The sequence below is a fragment of the Chrysochloris asiatica genome, unplaced genomic scaffold (genome assembly GCF_000296735.1).
Source record: "Chrysochloris asiatica unplaced genomic scaffold, ChrAsi1.0 scaffold00001, whole genome shotgun sequence".
NCBI lineage: Eukaryota > Metazoa > Chordata > Mammalia > Afrosoricida > Chrysochloridae > Chrysochloris > Chrysochloris asiatica.
Window position 1 is genome coordinate 24332385 of NW_006408519.1, and position 13367 is coordinate 24345751.

At 40.9% G+C, this 13367-nt stretch overlaps 1 protein-coding gene across 1 annotated transcript in view; it reads right to left on the bottom strand.

Moving 5' to 3' along the window:
- LOC102828688 (tumor necrosis factor receptor superfamily member 11B-like) overlaps positions 1 to 1131 on the bottom strand; it is a 28541-nt gene extending 27410 nt beyond the window's left edge. The window contains exon 1 of the mRNA XM_006830828.1: positions 979 to 1131. Within this exon, the coding sequence (XP_006830891.1) occupies positions 979 to 1131 (153 nt within the window). The remainder of the gene's footprint in view (positions 1 to 978) is intronic.
- Positions 1132 to 13367: the final 12236 nt, after the last annotated feature.

A 13367-nucleotide genomic window follows, 5' to 3' on the forward strand; every position in this document is an offset into this window, starting at 1 on the left:
AGAGAGAGAGAGAGAGAGAGAGAGAGAGAGAGAGATGATTAACATACTTCCATATAGACTCTTGTCCAGTCTACCCTTTCTTTAGTGCTTTTGCTAATTATTTACATATGTGTTTGTGTAGCCCAGGAACTTATTGGAAAACTACCAAGCCTTCCATTTGCTCTTTGTGGGTTAGAGGTTGAAATTCAAACATTTCCTCCAACACTTCCAAAATGCAAAAGTGGATTAAAGATGGGGCTTTCTATATTTATGTGAATGTCTGATTCATATCTCAGTGTCTTCCATACTATAATGCACAAAATAAATAAGGCACTGGTCACAGAATAGCCTATATACAAGTCTTATTTACTGGATTGGTCAAATAGATAAGATTTGAAAAAAAAATCCAAAACTTCTATCTTTTCCAAATAACATATTAACATCAAATTTTAATCCTATCTGATGTTAAATATATTTAAGAATATAATTAACATGATCTCACCAATTTTGTTTTGTTTTTTACATTATGTTGAACCTGACACTGGAATAATATATTTTAATAATACATTTTCTATTAAAAATTTAAACTACACTGTTAAAGGCTTTATGTGTGTGTCATCTTTTCTCTGGTGTCAATTCAAAAAATTTCACATTTGAGTGAGCATAGAATGAACCGAATGTGAAGTACCACCTGCGATCAAGTATTATTCAAGTTATAACACTTTTCAAAAAGACTGACATCTCTTCCCCACTTACTGGCATTCTAAGGGACGAGTTCATTGACAATAATGAAAATAAAGTTTAAGTTAATTTAACACAAATAGTATAAGGGCGTTAAGCATCAGAGATGAAGAAAGTAAATAAAAGGAATAAAAGTCTCACAGAAGAAAGGTGCCAATCGCTTCTTTCTCTTCTCCATAAACTCAGAAGGAACTTTCCAGCATAGAGAGAAACCCTAGAGAAGGTCAACAGAGCTGGAAAGTGGGCTCGTGTTCCTACCTGATCCCAAACAAACCTCTCTTGGGAAAGTGCGCGCGAGGTGAGCTTTCTCGCCCTCAATCCGCTGGGAAAGCCGGGGACTAGGAGAGGAGGGCAGCCTCCCGGGCGTCCGGTGCTCTCGCGCCCGCGTCCCCCAGGGCAGGGACTTACCATGAGTGCGCAGTACAGCAACTTGTTCATTGTGGTCCCAGGGAAACCTCTGGCGGCGGTGGCGGCGGCGGCGGCGGGCGAGCGCTCGTGTGTCTCTCTGCAGCGGGTGTGCTCATCACCTTATATATAGCGTTGCAGCAACAGGAAGTATCGGCTCGGCTTTGATCACTCATTCCCTACCCTTTACCAAATTTTGCACCTTTCTTTTTTAGCAACCCTAGGCCAGCGGCAGGGAGGGAGGGCTGTGGGGGAATGGGGGTAGGGGAGAGAAGGGAGTACAAAAAGCTCCAGGGTTAACACTTTCACAGCCAGAGCGGAAAGGATCTCCTGGGGAGATGAGGATCCAGGGGCGGGGCGGGGGATGTCTGGAGAGGGGTAAAAAAAAGCCACCGGGCTGCGGAACAAGACGGCTGCTGTCTATGTGCCTGGCTGAGGTTTCCCTGCCCCTTCCCGCCAGGGGCTGGCCCCAGGCAACCGGGATCAGTGGTGGGAGGCTGGGCGCACGCTGGGGAGTCCTGTGCCCGGGCATCCTCCGCCCAGGGAGCCTGGCGGAGCCTGGGAAGTCTTCCAGACACTTTCTCCCTCCCAGAGTCCAAAGGACTCCTTGGCACTAACAGCAGCAACAACTGGGCGAAGCTAAGGGTTTCCCTCTTGCCCCTTGTCTGACACCTTCTTTTAGGATCTAGAGTTGGAAGGGCAAGGCCTCTCATTTACTCACTGCCTTATCTCAGATCGCTGTTCTGGGAGGTTGCCATCATTAATCTTGTCATCCATGAACTGGCTGGCTCATAGATGTGAACTGAGGAGGTAACAGCTACCTTATAGAAGAACTTGCTAATTGTAGTCTGTTTGGCTCTAAAACCAGTTTCTTTCCCCCATTCACTTCTTGGTGCTATGGTGGTGGTGATTAGTTGCCATCTTGTGAGCATGCGATCTCCATCTCAAGGTTGATTTGAACTGCAAGCTCCGAAGCCGATCTTCGAGAGCACTTAAAAACATCAAATCCATTTTGAGTAGAATTACTCCTTAGGGTTTCCAAAGCTGTAACATTTAGGAAGCTGTTTGCTAGGCATGTCGTCTCTGGGTGCATTGAACCACAAAACTTTCTACTAGTAGTACAGAGTTTAACCATCTCTGCTGTCTGGAGTAGTTAGAGACAAAGAAAGTCAACAGAATAAATGCCACTTCCACGAACACGTTGCAGACTGTGGGACACCTTGATCACAATTTTCTTCATCAGCATCAAAGGCCTATTGGAACCTTAGGCTCCTACACACTGAACTTCTGCCCTGTGGAGATGTCTTTCTAAGGCCATTCCACAGAACTTTGGGCTATGCATAAAAGATTCTAGACTCTCCTCATCACCTAAGCCCAGGCAAAGCCCACACAGACACCCTTCTGAGAGTTTAACCAGAGCTTCCTATTCCTCCATCTGGCAGTTAGTTTGCAGATTCGATGCCATCAGAACTTGCTGCTTGCAGAGCTTTCTGCTTTCAGAACTTTCTGAAATATCATAGCCAGTTTTCCCATCAGGATGACCAAAAAAAGCCATACCTCTCTGTAGATGGGTAAGTTTTGGTTTTCACCAGTTTGGTTGTTCCTCTGGAAGTCCGTTGTATAGTCAATGTTTTTCATCAACACCATAATTCAAATACATCAGTTTTTTGTCGTTTCTATTCATTATCCAGCTTTCAGATACATATGAGGAGATTGAAAGTTCCATGGTTTCAGTCAGTGGCACCTAAGTCTCCAAAGAACTTACTTTTTTATCTTTGCTTTTGAACACTTTAAAGAGGTCTTGTACAGCAGATTTGCTCAAATCCTTTGATTTCTTCTGTTATTTCCATGAGTATTTATTATAGATCCAAGTAAAAAGAAATCTTTGACAATGCCTGTCTTTTCTTTGTTTAGCCTGCTGTTCCTTATTGGTCCAATTGTATGGGGTTTCATTTTCTTTATGTTGAGTTGTAATCTATACTGAAAGCTGTATGTAGTCTTTGATCTTCATCAGTAAGTGTTGGAAGTTCACTTTGCTTTAAGGAAGCAAGGGTATGTCATCTACATATTGTTGTTGTTGTTAAGTGCCATCAAATTGATTCCGACCCATAGTTACCCTGTATAGGGTTTCCAAGGAGCAGCTGGTTAGCTTGAACCGCAGACCTTGCAGTTCAAATGACTTTGCAGTCTGGCGCATTAACCCACAGCACCACACCAGGACTCCATTCACATATTGTTGTTTATGTTGTTCTGTGCCGTGGAGTCAGTTCTGACTCATAGTGAGGGTTTCCAAGGCTGTAAATCTTTATGGTAGCAGAAAGCCTCATCTTTCTCCCGTGGAACAGCTGGTAGTTTTGAACTGCTGATCTTAAGGTTAGCAGCCTGAATCGTAACCACTACGCTATCAGAGCTCCTGTTACCAGTTGCTAAATATTCTGCCTTCAATTCTCACGGTACCTTGTCCTACATATATTCCAGCTTCTTGGGCTATTTGTTCAGCATACAGATTGTATAGCATGATGAAAGAATACAACCCAATGCACATCTTTCCTGATTTTAAACCATATTGTATCCCCCCTTTTTTTTGAAGAGTATTGGTTAAATTTTAATATATATTTTCCATATGAAGAAGAGTAGCATTGTTGGCTTATAAAGCAAAAAAGCAATTGAAGGAATGGTTATGAAGTAAATAGCTCATAGCAAGCACATTTGGGGCTAAACTGGGTTATTAGTCCGTAATAACTTCCTTGTTTGTATAGGGCATGTGAGTCCCAAGGCATAAATACAGTGCTCTACCATGGTACGCAATTTTTGAAAGTTTTTTTGGTTTGATTTTTTGCTCATTTAATTTTCTTGATTAAAAAAGAGAAAGACAAATAATAGAATGGCATTCTTTAAAGAGTAAAGACATTTCTAAAGGTAGAAAGGATGTTGTGATATACATGGTATCAGTTAATGAATGATAGGTTTTTATTATTATTTTATTTTAGTAAAACATATAAAGGGGCTTCAAAAAGTTATTGAGAAAATGGAATTTTCTCATGAACCTTTTAGATCCCACTTGTATACAACATAAACTTTGCCATTTTAATCTTTTTTTTTCTTTCTTTGTTTAAGTTTTTATTGTGAAACGAATGCTAGTTTTCATGGAAGAACGTTGGCTTTACACCATCGTTTCATTGCAGTGATTACAATCTACTCTGTACATCATCATTACTTGCTTCCATTCCCTGTTTTTTTTTGTTTTTTTTTTTTTTGGGGGGGGGCAGATGTACACAGAAACACTCAGGAATATATAATAATTTAAACAACCTAAGGGCACATTCTGCAAGCCTGCCTCCTGGCTGCCAGCACCCAGTCCCTCTCTTTCTATGATTCCAGAGTCCTCAGCTGCTCCCTCTCTCCATGTCCTATCTCTGTCTCCATCTTTGGTGTCACTGCTTCTCTGGATAAGGCACCACACTCTTCTGGTGCTCTTCTCTCATGATGGTCCTCTGTTTCCAGACTGTAAGGTTAACTACTTCTCCACTTTTGTTACAAAACTTCTACCGTTACAGTTGTGATAGTCACAATTTATCATGATAACAATTACTCACTATTGAATTATAAGAATCTTATTCCCATCTCTTTTCACCAGATCTATCTAGACAAGATGAAAACTATTCAGTAGGGACTCTATCTTCCCCCACACAGTCTTAAACTAAACTCCCTCTTGAAAACTTGTAAGCCAGTCACTTGGTGCCTTTATTGCCCCCTCATTTTAGGTAGCCAATGTCTAAGTTGCCCGCCCCTATATGCCCTGTATACAGAGGTGTAAGTGTAGGCCCTTGTTTTGTTCCAACAACTACCTCTTGGTCTATATATAGGTTCCACATGAACACAATTAAGTGTTTTGGAGTTCCCATTTTTTGCAATGTTACCCGTAATTTCCCATGATGCATACGGTTGATTGTCTTTGGACAGTCAATAAAATACAGGGGAATATCTTTCTTGTATTCTCTGCTTCCAGCCAAGATCCACTTAATATCAGCAATGATATCCCTCATTCCATATTCTTTTCTGAACCTGGCTTGAATTCTTGGTAGCTCCCTGTTAATGTATGGCTTCCTTTGTTTTTGTTTGTTTGTTTTTTAATGATTATCTTCAGCAAAATTTTAATTGCATGTGATGTTAATGATATTGTTTAGAAATTTCTACATTATGTTGAATCACCTTTCTTTGGAATGGGCACAATATGGATCTCTTCCAGTCAGTTGGCAATGTAACTTCTCCAAATTTTGTGCCATAGATGAGTGGACACTTCCAGCATTGCATCTGTTAGCTGCAACATCTCAATTGGTATTCTGTCAATTCCTGCAACCTAGAGTTTTACATCAATGCCTTCAGTGCATCTTGGACTTCTCTACCTTCATTATTATTGGTTCTTGAATTATACTCTACCTCCTGAACTGGTTGAGTGTTAGCCAATTCCTTTGCTAGGTGTAGATCAACAGGCTCTTCTTCTTAATCCATCTTTCTTTAGAAGCTCTGCTCAAACCTGTCCACCATGGGTGACCCTGCTGCTACTTGAAAAATCAGCAGCATTGTTTCAGGATCACATCAAAATGCAAGCCACCACAGTACGACAAACTGGTAGGTGAATGGTGATTAAAAATAAAATGCTGAACAAATAATCTGAGAAGATGAATTATATGAAGAAGAACATGGCATCAGGGTTGGAGGAAGATTCATTAATAACCTTCTATATGTAAATGATTCAACCTTGCTTGCTGAAAGTGAAGAAGACTTAAAATACTTACTGATGAAGATCGAAGACCACAGCCTTCAGTATGGGTTGCACCTCAATGTAAATAAAACAAAAATTCTTGCCACTAGACCAATAAATAACATCATGATAAATGGAGAAGAGCTTGAAGTTGTCGAAGACTTTAGTTGGTTGGGATCCACTATCAACACTCATGAAAACAGCAGTTAAGATATCAAAGGCCGAATTGCATTAAGCAAATCTGCTGCACAAGACCTCTTCAAGAGAAAAGATGTTCATCTGACCCAAGCCATGGTAATTTCAGTAGCCTCATATGCATGTGAAATTTGGACAATGAATAAGGAAAACCACAGAAGAATTGATGCATTTGAGTTATGGTACTTAAGAATATTGAAAGTACTGTGGACTTCCAGAACAAATAAATCTGTGTTGGAAGAAGTACAGACAATGCCCCTTAGAAGACAGGATGATGAGACTTTGTCCCTCATACTTCAGATGTATTATCAGGAGGGATCAGTCCTTGAAGGACATCATGCTGGTAAAGTGGAGGGTCAGTGAAAAAGAGGAAGACCCCCAATGAGATGGATTGACACAGTGACAGCAGCAATGGACTCAAGCATAACAATGATTGTGAAGATGGCACAGGGACAGGCAGTGTTTCGTTCTGTTGTACATAAGGTCACTATGAGTCGGAACTGACTCCGTGGCACCTAACTAAACAGCATGTTAAGTCTTATGATGTTAATTTCATACACAGTAGTAAGACTCATTTTTCTCATTTGTAAGATAAAAAAAACAAACAAACAAACAAAAAAAAACAGTAATGTGATAGGGAGAAAATTAAAGCCCTTAATAAATATTACATAAATGATGATAATCGTTAGTCATGAGAATTAAACCAAGTGAAATACAGGCCTGACCCATAGGAAGTATTTGATGAATTATAATTATAGTTATTTTAGAGAAGAGGTTAATTGTTGATCTTAAAGCCAAACAACCCAGATTTGAATCCTAGATTCACTACTTGCTAGTTCAGTGACCTCAGGCAAATTTCCTAGCCCACTTGTGTGTTTGTTTCCTTATCTGTATAATGCAGATCATAATCATGCCTCCCTGGAAAGGTTATAAAGGTTGTTACAACATGAGAATTAGATAAAGGAAGTGAAGCACTCAAAATAGTATCTAGCACATAGCAATTACTATAATTATTATTTATTATTTTCAATTCTTATCTGAGCTTCTTGTGAGAATACTTATATGAGTATGAATTGAGTTTCGATTAGAAACTTCTGAAGGCAGGAACTATTTGTTTTCCTACTGAATTCCTTTCAGCTCAGGAATAAATAAGCAACAGCATTGGTGGTGGTTGTCAATTGCCCTGGAGTTAATTTCAACTCATCCTGACCTTGTGTACAACACATGGAATGCCATCTAGTCCTATGTCATCTTTAGGATCTCTTGAACGCTTGAAGCCATTGTTGTGGTCATTGTGTTAATCTATCTCTTTGAAGGCTTCCCTCATTTTCCCTGATCCTTTAATTTTTAACATTGATGTTCTTTTCTAATGTTTAGTCTTAACTGATGATGTGTTCATAAAAGTGAGCCAAAGCCTCAACATTCTCACTTCTAAGGGACATTCTGGTTGTATTGCTTTCAAAGCTGTAATTAGCTATAATTTCATCATCATGAGACAAATTGGATCACTATTTATCTAGTCACCAAAAAGACCTTGCATTTCAGGACTCAAGTGTGGGCTGATTATTAATCGCCCACCAACAGGAAACTGACAGATAGTGTGAATTATCAGCCATTTCATTTGTTATATTCCTGGAACAATCTGGTCAATCCCCTGGAGTATTTCCAAGTGATCCACTCTGGAGCTCTGAACACTCTGAAGCCGGAGTTCATCTTGAGTTTTAATTGGAATAGACCCAAGGTCTCCATATAGACCCAATGGGAACTTTTGAACATTAACTTGGCAGACTGTATTCACCTTCCTGTGATAGGTCCCTCATTGACCGTGGCCACCCATGATATTAAGCAGTACGTCTAGCAAATTTTACTTCTACTTATGACTGCCAGATATGTGTAATTCTAACTTTCTAGAATTAGATATCCTCATCAGATATCCTTCATTTTCTCTGCCCTGCATTAATTGGAGGCAGGCCCCATGTCGGACACATTTTCACTGCCCATTTATCAGATTGTCCCATCCCACCTCACTTTGTTTCTTTTGTGACTCCAGTCACTCCTAAAGCTTAGAGAAATAGTAGCTGAATGTTGGGAGCTCCCATAGGGGAAACACTTTGTTGCTTTAGTCCAGAAACATACCATCTGATACAGAGTGTCATTTATAGTCATCTTTAAAGTGGAAACATCTGCAACTCAGACAGGAATTGAACACGGTGATATGGGAGGAAGCGGCAGACAGTGGACACTGAAGTGATGGATTAAGTTTAAGCACTGCCACATGGAAATTGAAAATATAAGCACTGAGGTTGTATGTATGAAAAGACTATTAACGTAAAGAAAAAGATTCTACCCTTGTTGTTTCATTATTAATAGAATATTCTGATTTCAAGTGAAGTGATAGGTGGGGAAGAACAGAGAGAAAGGAGGAGTGTAGTAGCTGGTAGCTTATGGACTTTTACAGTTTCTTCATTCGTAAGCATGATAGTCTATCAGTACCAATAACTAATGATAGTCTATTAGTACCAATAACTAATGATAGTCTATCAGTACCAATACTAGTGGTGTGGCACTGTAATATAAGTGCTGGACTATAACCCACAAGGTCGGCAGTTCAAACCTACCAGCTCCTCCTTGAAAACCCTATACATGGTTGCTATGAGTCAGAGCTGGCTCAATGACACTTCATGATGACATCAACCAGTGCTAGTTGCCATTGAGTCAGCTGTTACTCATAGTGATATCATGTGTGCCAAAGTAGAACAGTGGTTTCTACCCACAAGGCTGTTAATGACTGATTTTACAGAAATCAATAACCAAATTCTTCCTAGGCTTCTCTCCAAAGACTTGATCTGCCAACCTTTCTGTTAGCAATAGAGTACAGTAACCATTTGCACCAGCTAGGGGTGTTGGAGGAGAATATTGAAAGTGCCATGGGCTGCTCATAGAACCAACAGATCTATGTTGGAAGAAGTGCAGCCAGAGTGCTCCTTGGAGGTCAAGATGGCCAAACTTTGTCTCTCATACTTCGGACATATTGTCAGGAGGGACTAGACGCTGGAGAAGGATATCATGTTTGGTAAGGTGGAGGGTCAGAGAAAAAGAGGAAGATCCTCAATGAGATGGATTGGCCAAGTGGCAGCATCGATGGACTCAAGTGTGGCAACAATAGTGAGGTTGGCCTAGGATCGGGCAGTGTTTCATTCTGCTGTGCATAAGGTGGCTATGAGTCGGTATCTACTCGATGGCACCTAACAACAACAAAGGGACTCTATGGACTCTATGGGTATTCTAGACAAGAGTTTTTGACTTCCAATGTATTAAAGAATGTATACAGAAATGCCTGTGTACTTGCCTTGGGGGGAAGGAGGGAACATACAAAGACAGGGTAGTATTAACTAAAGCACTTTCTAATTGAGTAATTCACTAGTTGCTAAGGATCTACTTCTTCCTGTGTGTTGGATGGGCTGGGGGAGAGGGGCCGTGGTTTCCCTGCTCACTAAGAGTGTAACGCTGGTATAAACATTCTTAGATTTAAAAAACCCTTCCACAGACTTTCTGGCATCATGAAAGCTGGATCTAACCTGAAACTGGTGCCCTGAGATAAATCTTTAAACCTTAAACCAAAAAAAACATCTACTTAACTATTCTTAAAACCTAATAATAGTCTGCGAACCTTAAGGTCAGTGGTCCGAAACTACCAGCTGCTCCACGGGAGAAAGATGAGGCTTTCTACTCCCGTAAAGATTTACAGCCTCGGAAACCCTATACAGGGCTGCTATGGGTCAGAAATGACTCAACGGCACTTAACAACAACAACAACATATAGTAGTTTAGTGTAACTAGCAAAATATATCTGCTTTGAGCATTATACTCTTTTAATAATGATATGATATCAAACTGATACCAGAAACTCAAAGATTCAATAAGAAATTTTGTGGGCAGTGAGTTTATGTGAATGTCGGGGAACAATTCAGGAAAGAAGGGTGAGAGGTCCGCACAGCTCAAAAGAACGGAATCAGTGTCGCTGAATGGAACATGGAGAAGTGGATGAATTGGTATATGTACCGCTTGCATATGCTCAACAACAAAACAAAGTTTTTTTAAAAAGTAAAATAATAAAAAAAAAGACCAACAATCAAATAACCGTACAAATATATACGAGGGTGAGTCAAAACTTATCCGCATTCTGTCTATAAAATTTATTTGAATCAACTTTTAGAAAAGACAAATGCATCACTTTTTGGGGAAATTGCCTTGCCTTTCAATACATTTTGTACTTCTGTCAACAAGCTTTTGTAGTCCTTATTTAAAAATGTTTTGTGCTGAGCTGTGAGCCATGAATGCATCACTGTCTTCACTTCTGCATCAGAGGGGAATCTCCATCCTCAAAGAGCTACTTTCAGGGGACCAAACAGGTGAAAGTCCCAAAGAGCAAGATCAGGACTATAGGGAGGATGCTTTGACACTTCAAAATGAAGTTTCTGCAGCGTGTCAACAGTGTGGGTGGAGGTGTGAGGACATGCATTGTTATGCCAGATCACAAGTTCTTAGATAGCAGTCCTCTGAGTTTAATCTGAAGTCTAGGCTTCAGCTCTTCAGTGAGCATCTCATTATAATGAACACTGTTGATTGTTGACCCTTTTTCCTGAAAGTGTTCCAACACTGGCCATGAGAATCCCAGAAAAATGCGAGTATCAGTTTTCCAGATGATGGTTGACTTTTGAATTTTTTCTTGGTCAGCAGTACAGGATGTTTGTATTCCATACTCTGTTGTTTACACTCAGGCCCATAGTGATGAATCCATACCTCATCACCAGTGATGGTTATTTTAAAAGAAACTCTTACCTTCCGTTGAGTATAAGTTCAAATTTTGTTACCAGATGTCCAAACGCTTCTGTTTATGTTCTTCCAAATGTTGTTTCGGTAGCCCTCTTATAAAACTTTTTCAAAACTCAAGTCTGTTGTGTATTATTTCATAGGTAGATTCATGGCTGATTTGCAAATGATTCGGCACACTGTCACTGGTCTATTCCAGAGAATCATTTTATAGGCATGCTCAATGTTGTCATCAGCTGTGGATATAGACAGACCATTTAATACAACGGTGGTGGTTATGTGCCGTGGAGTTGGTTCCGACTCATAACGACCCTGTACAGGGTTTCCGAGGCTGTAAATCTTTACGGGAGCAGAAAGCCTCATCTTTCTCCCTTGGAACAGCTGGTAGTTGGAACTGCCAACCTTGGGGTTAGCAGCCTGATTTGTAACCACTACGCTACCAGAGCTCCTTTTAATACAATGGGAGTACAGATAATTTTTGATTCACCATCACAAATATAAGCAGAACCAAAGTAGCAGTTGCAATAGGCGTACCTGTGTGATTTTTAAACAGCACTGAAAAATGAATGTGTTATGGGGTGTTGAAAAGATAGTGGGAGAGTGAAGAGAGTATGAGGCAGAGAGGACAGGATGCAAGCCAGCATCCAGGTAAGGAGCTATAAATGATATCAAGGGCCTCAAAGAAGCCCTGTATGACTGGTGCATGGGAGGTAACATATTTTCTCGACTAGATGAAGGTCAAGAAGGAAGTGGACAGTAGTTACATGGAAAAGTGCACTCACTTTCAGTCTTTCCCCAACAAACCATAGGAATCACTGGGAGGTTTCAGCATGGGAATGACATTATCGTTACAACTGCTGAGATGTGGAATTTTCTGAACCTCACTCTGTCAGCCTCTTAGGGTCAAAGGCTCCAACGTCAGCATGCAAGAGAAAGCGCTCTTAAGTTATAAATCACATATAAGTAGTTCTTTTTAAAAAGTAACATAACTAGGTATATTTATTATTTACAAAAAGCCTGGTTGTTAAGTGCCTTCGAGTTGCTTGCAACTCATAGTGACCCTGTGTAGGGTTTCTGAGGAACGGCTGGTGGATTTGAACTGCTGACCTTTTTGTTAGCAGTCCAGTGCTAATTCTACAGCACCATGCCAGGACTCCTGAGAAGAATCTATCGATAGTAAAAATTCCGATAGCATTAACACATATACAATGGAGAGCAAACCGTCATTCCTTTTCACACCACCACTCTGGTAGCGTAGTGGTTACGAATCGGGCTGCGAACCTTAAGGTCAGCGGTTCGAAACTACCAGCTGCTCCGCGGGAGAAAGATGAGGCTTTCTACTCCCGTAAAGATTTACACCCTCGGAAACCCTGTACAGGGTCGCTATGGGTCGGACCCGACTCGACGGCACTTAACAACAACAACAACAACTACCTTCCACAAAAAACCTTTTTGATTATTGTTGTTGTTGTTGTTGTCAGGTGCCATCGAGTCAGAACCGACTCATAGTGACCCCATGCACAGCAGAACGAAACAATGTCCGATCCTGGGCCAACCTCACTACCGCCGCCACACTTGAGTCCATCAATGATGCCACCTGGCTGATGCATCTCGTTGGGGGTCTTCTTCTTTTTCTCTGACCCTCCATCTTACCCAGCATGACATCCTTCTCCAGCGACTTGGGGAGACCTTATAAATAACAAAACAAAACAGCCATGCACCATGCTCTTGAGTGTGGGTATGTTGGATTCCACTGTTTGGGCTAATGTGACGATGCATCACATTGAGGGTTTTCTCACTGCTGTCGCACCTCTACCCTACCAACCACAATGTCCTTTTCTAGCCATTGGTTTTTCCTGACAATGTATCCAAGGTAAGTGAGCTGATGTCTCACCATCTGTGCACCTAGGGAGCATTCTGGTTGTAGAGCTTCTAAGACTTGTCTGGGTGATTTTCCTGCAGTCCACAGTATAGTCAATATTTTTTTTGCCATCACCACTGTTCACATGCCTCAGTTCTTCAGAAATGCCTCATTTGTATACAAGTATGTGTTTATGGATAGGTAGGTATCTTGTGGTTTCATACATGCAAAGGAGCATTCTGTGATCAGTGGTACCAAGATTGTGACTTCCATGTAACAGTGTTTCTGTTCCTACTACAAAAATGTCCTGGGGGCCAGGTCTGACCACTTCCTGCTTCACAAGAAGGAAGGTGAATCGGCGGCTCCAGATCCCTATGAGAGAGAGGTCAGACTGACCTCCACCTTCCAACCTTCTTTATTTAGATACCAACCATCTCTCCATGGCACACAAGAGCTGTATCAACTCAATTCACTGTCCCACACCATGATAGCATTGGGCCAGTCAGGGTCCAACCAGGAAGACAGAATTCTGAAGTCTTAAAAAGTGAAATGTAGCAGCCATTGTGAGGTTGGACCAGAATCTGGCAG